Source organism: Chionomys nivalis, chromosome 2 (genome assembly GCF_950005125.1).
Source record: "Chionomys nivalis chromosome 2, mChiNiv1.1, whole genome shotgun sequence".
NCBI lineage: Eukaryota > Metazoa > Chordata > Mammalia > Rodentia > Cricetidae > Chionomys > Chionomys nivalis.
The window spans coordinates 2,010,058-2,015,016 of NC_080087.1; the positions used below are offsets into that span (position 1 = coordinate 2,010,058).

General features: G+C 35.6%; 1 protein-coding gene across 1 annotated transcript; it reads right to left on the reverse strand.

The window, feature by feature from the left end:
* Positions 1 to 725: 725 nt before the first annotated feature.
* Positions 726 to 1,688, reverse strand: LOC130869338 (olfactory receptor 4C15-like). Its single transcript, XM_057761337.1, has one exon. The coding sequence runs from the start codon at positions 1,659 to 1,661 to the stop codon at positions 726 to 728; it is 936 nt and encodes a 311-aa protein (XP_057617320.1). The 5' UTR covers positions 1,662 to 1,688.
* Positions 1,689 to 4,959: the final 3,271 nt, after the last annotated feature.

A 4,959-nucleotide genomic window follows, 5' to 3' on the forward strand; every position in this document is an offset into this window, starting at 1 on the left:
CGACAAAGACACAACAGGAAATATTCTGGTTTAGTGAACTGCCTGGTTTCCTGAGCAGAATTCTCAAATCAAGATTTTTCTGATATTGCATAAAGAATAAAAAGCAGAGCACATCACTTCAAAAGCCAAAAAAAAAAGGTTGTGGTCTTATATCAGATATGAAAGACAAATAGAGAAGAAAAAGAAAAATTAAAAAGGAACTGAGTGGTTTTGTTTCCATAAAATAATCAGATATTCCTTATAGTAGGTTAATAAAATTATACAAGATAAGCTTGATAGAAGAGGTTATATGAAATAACTTCTGATCTATTAATTTAATTAAACTTAGAGACATTCTGTGTATTATTTATGTAACCACAAGCTTTGTGACACTAATTTTCAGGAAAAAGACATTGAGTTAAAAGAACTAATTTTATTATAATGTAGATCATAGTTCTTATGAGCTCTGTCGTTCGCTCATTTTTCCTCTTTTACTTTGATATGCTTACGTAGTCCAAAAAGACTTTAGAAAATCTATGAAGAAATGATTTGTGTATAATAAAGTCTATCAGAGATGCAGGTTTCCATAGTAGGTCACGTGATGTACTTCCTTCTGCCCATCTCCTATAAAATGAAAATAAAAAGGTTTCCTATTTCTGAATTCTCCTTTACTGCTTTTGCATACACCCACTTCAGACCCTGCCCTCATCCAGAGCTGGACTACAGCTCTTATAAGGTTCTACATCTCAGTCTCTATCAGACACCTGCATCAATCTCTTCCACAGTTTCTTTATGGAGCTTTTCATGTCCTCATTTCTAAAAGTGTAAATCAGAGGATTGAGCAAGGGAGTTAGGATAGTGTAAAATATTGCCACCATTTTGTCAAAATAAAATGCAGATGGAGGCCGGGCGTATATAAATATGCACGGAACAAAGAACAACACCACAACTGCAATGTGGGATCCACAAGTGGAGAGAGCTTTCCATTGCCCTTCAGAGCTATAGGCTCTAAGAGAGAACAAGATGACACCATAGGATACAAGTAAAATAGAGAAGATTATTATGCAGATAGACCCACTGTTGGCCACCACCAAAAAGCCGAATATATGTGTATCAGTGCAGGCAAGTTCCAGTAATGGGAACAAGTCACACATGAAATGATCAATGACATTGGGTCCACAGAAGGGTAATTGCAAAGTAAAGATAATTTGTATGATAGAATGCAAGAATCCTCCTGTCCACGCTATTCCCATCAACGTGACACAGAGCTTCCAGTTCATGATTGAAGAGTAGTGCAAGGGCTTGCAAATGGCCACATAACGGTCATAAGCCATGGCTGTCAAGACAATCACTTCTACTGCAGCAAAGAAGTGTTCAGCAAAGAGCTGCGCCATGCATCCGCCAAAGGAGATGGTTTTCTTTTCATAGAGGGAGTCCACAACCATTTTTGGTGTGATGACAGAAGAGAAGCATGCATCCAGTAGTGACAAGAATGCCAAGAAAAAGTACATGGGGGAGTCAATCAGTGCTGGGCTACAGACAATGGTCACCACAATTATCATGTTGCCTCCAACAGTTGCAATGTAGATGAAGAAAAATACAATAAAAACTATTTTCTGGACTTTAGGGTTTTGTGAAAGTCCAAGAAATATAAACTCTGTTACAAAACTCTGGTTTTGCATAATTTCAAGGAGAATGTAGAAGTGAATCTGTGAATAGCAGGAAAAAATGCTTCAAATACGTATGCTATTATCATCAAGTTGGGGTAGTAGTAAATAATTTTTTTCTTGATTGAGAATAGAAAAAAAGTACATTGCCCACCACATATACATCACTAACTGAATTGAAGATTATATATATATATATATATATATATATATATATACATTTTTGCATATGTAGACAGATAGATGATGGGAAGATAGATAGATACATAGATACATAACAGGTAGATATGATAGGCATATACACATATATATTAATATATCACATATATTAATATAAGTAATATAAGAAAAGGCAATGAATTTGGGGGAAGTAGAGTAGAAGTTTGAAGGGGAAAGAAGAAAGTAAGAGTGGGAATAATCTTGATAAGGTGTACATGTATGAATTTTTTTAAAAAGAAAAAAATAATTTCCTGAAGTCAATATTGAGATGTCATATATAATTGAATTGCTTGTTATTTTTATTTTCTAAAGCAACCACATGCAGTTTGTCTTTGAAATGCTGACAGTTATGATTCTCTAGTGGATTCCCGAAATAGAATATCAAAACACATTTTGAAGCCATTTCTATGTTATACACATAGTGAACAGACTATGAATTAATAATGTCTGCTATTTGCTTAGAAGACAGAGGATAATATTCTGAAATGTCTGATCAGAACATGCATCCGCCAACAGAAAAATGGGCAAAATATAGTTTAGAATGAAATTGAAAATCATCACCACGTGTTAAATTGTCTTGATCATTCTGAGGATTTTTTTGAATGTCAAATGAATTAATTTGTTTTTTAAAAAAAGCATATAGACCTAGTATGTCTGTTTTTGTTTATAATGTGAATGTTAAAAGTGTAGAGATTTTTCTTTAATTCATCATTTTAAACTCTATGATATAATAATGCCTTTTGTCATGATAACTGAGATAATACAAGTTAAGCTTCTGCTTTGAACTTAGGTAATGAGAAGTTGTAGGTTTATTATTATTTTCATGGAGAACATTAGTAAAATATGTTAATTTCAAACTCACAAAAGACGTTATATGGTATTTTAACAGAGACTTTATGTTTCTAAAATGCACAATCTGTCTTTGAAATGAGCACAAAAGAAAGATGATTTATATTTTCAGACAGGAACTACCGAGTGGTGGTAGTCTTTATATACTTTATTTCTAGGTATAAAAATTGAAGTATCCTCTTTCTTTGTTGATGTTTGATTGACATATCTTAACAAAGTTAACAGGAGAAATGATGAAGTATTAAAAATCAATGTTTCAATCATGCACATATAGAAATTGGCCACAGTTACATAGAAGAAAAACTGTAGATTGAAGAGTCTTATAATTTATACTTTCCAAATATTTGTTCAATATTGCCTTTTTATGCAAACAAAGTTTTTAAGATACAAGATTTGAAATTTTTAAGACTGCCCTATAGCAGGGGTGTTTATAAATAGCTTACCTGTTCAACTGAAAGGTTTATGTAAAACATAAAATGTAAACAAGTGAAAAGAGGACTCACATAGTGTCCTTACCAACTCTAGCTATAATTCATCTCTACAGTCAGCTGTCTTATTCTGTTTTCCCATGAAACCACCAGATAAATATTCCAGCTCTTGAATTCATTTTCACAGGCAGAGACTACTTCAACTGTGTCTGAGTCCTCTCTTGTGAAGAACACTGAAATATATTAATAAATTTATTAGTACAATTTTATGCCCACTTGTTTTCATGTACATACACACACACACATACACACACACACACATGTATGTTTATATATGTGTGTTAAAATATCTGAATAAAAGAGTAAGGTATATATTCCACTGTCTATTTATCTATATATAAATAAAGAAAGATGAGCTTATTTCAATGAATGTATCTGGTTTACACATTATTATATGTTTATAGAACTACAGGACTTAACTATGTGCTTTTGCCTTAAAGCAACAATTCCCATGTATTCTCAACTCCAATATTGACCAGTGACTTTAACACACGCTCCATCTCAATTTAACAGTGACTAGTTTATCTTCAGGACAGAGAAAAGACAAAAATTTGTAGCAAATAAAAATTGAGAGCTTGGGGGTGGGAGTAGGACAGGGGTAAGGGGAGATGGGGAGAGAGAAGTGAGAAGGGGAGGATGGGGAGAGCTTGGGAGAATGGGACAGTTGGGATGTAGGAGGAGTGGATATGGGAGCAGGGAAGTATATATCTTAATTAAGGGAGCCATTTGAAGGTCGGCAAGAGACTGGACTCTAGAGGGGTTCCCAGGTGTCTAAGGAAATGTCCCCAGCTTGTTCCTTGAGCAGCTGAGGAGAGGGAACCTGAACTGGCCCTATACTATAGCCACTCTGATGAATATCTTGCATATCACCATAGAACCTTCATCTGACGATGGATGGAGATAGAGACAGACTCACATTGGAGTACTGGACTGAGCTCTCAAGGTCCAAATGAGGAGCAGAAAGACAGAGAACATGAGCAAGGAAGTCAGGACCTCAAGGGCTGCGCCCACCCACTGTGACGGTGGAGCTGATCTAATGGGAACTCACCAAGGGCAGCTGGACTCGGACTGATGGAGCATGTGATCATACCGGTCTCTCTGAACATGGCTGACAATGAGGGCTGATGAGAGGCCAAGGCCAATGACACTGGGTTTTGATCCTACAGCATGTACTGGCTTTGTGGGAATCTAGTCTGTTTGGATCCTCACCCTCCTAGACCTGGATGGAGCGGGGAGGTCCTTGGACTTCCCACAGGGCAGGTAACCCTGACTCTCTTGGGACTGGAGAGGGAGGGGGATGGGGAATGGGCGGAGGAGGAGGGAAATGGGAAAAGAGAAGAAGGTGAAAATTTGTAATAATAATAATAAAATAAGATAAAAAGAAAGACAGAGAAGTCAGCACTTGGGAAATAGTTGAGAAAAGAAGGTGGCTTAGCAGGAGTTATAAAAATAGGAGACAGGGATGTGAATTCCTAATTATCATAATACATTGTGTATAAGTGTTTATATATATATATATATATATATATATATATATATATAAACTACTGTCACATAAATTTTTGAAAACTATGTTAAAATGAGTAATTAATTAAGTAGGAAACATTAATAAAACACAAAGTAGTGAAAACTCAAATATAAAATTTTATATTTAGTAAGGTGAACTTATAAAATGAAGCTAAGTTTTTTTCCATACGGGCCACAAGAGGGCGCAGGAGCTCAGGGCGGAAGGCTGCGAGCCACCGTGAGTTCCACAG

Bases quoted from the DNA above. Each gene is read 5' to 3' on its own strand.
- LOC130869338 (XM_057761337.1), bottom strand. From the start codon at position 1,661: ATGCAAAACCAGAGTTTTGTAACAGAGTTTATATTTCTTGGACTTTCA.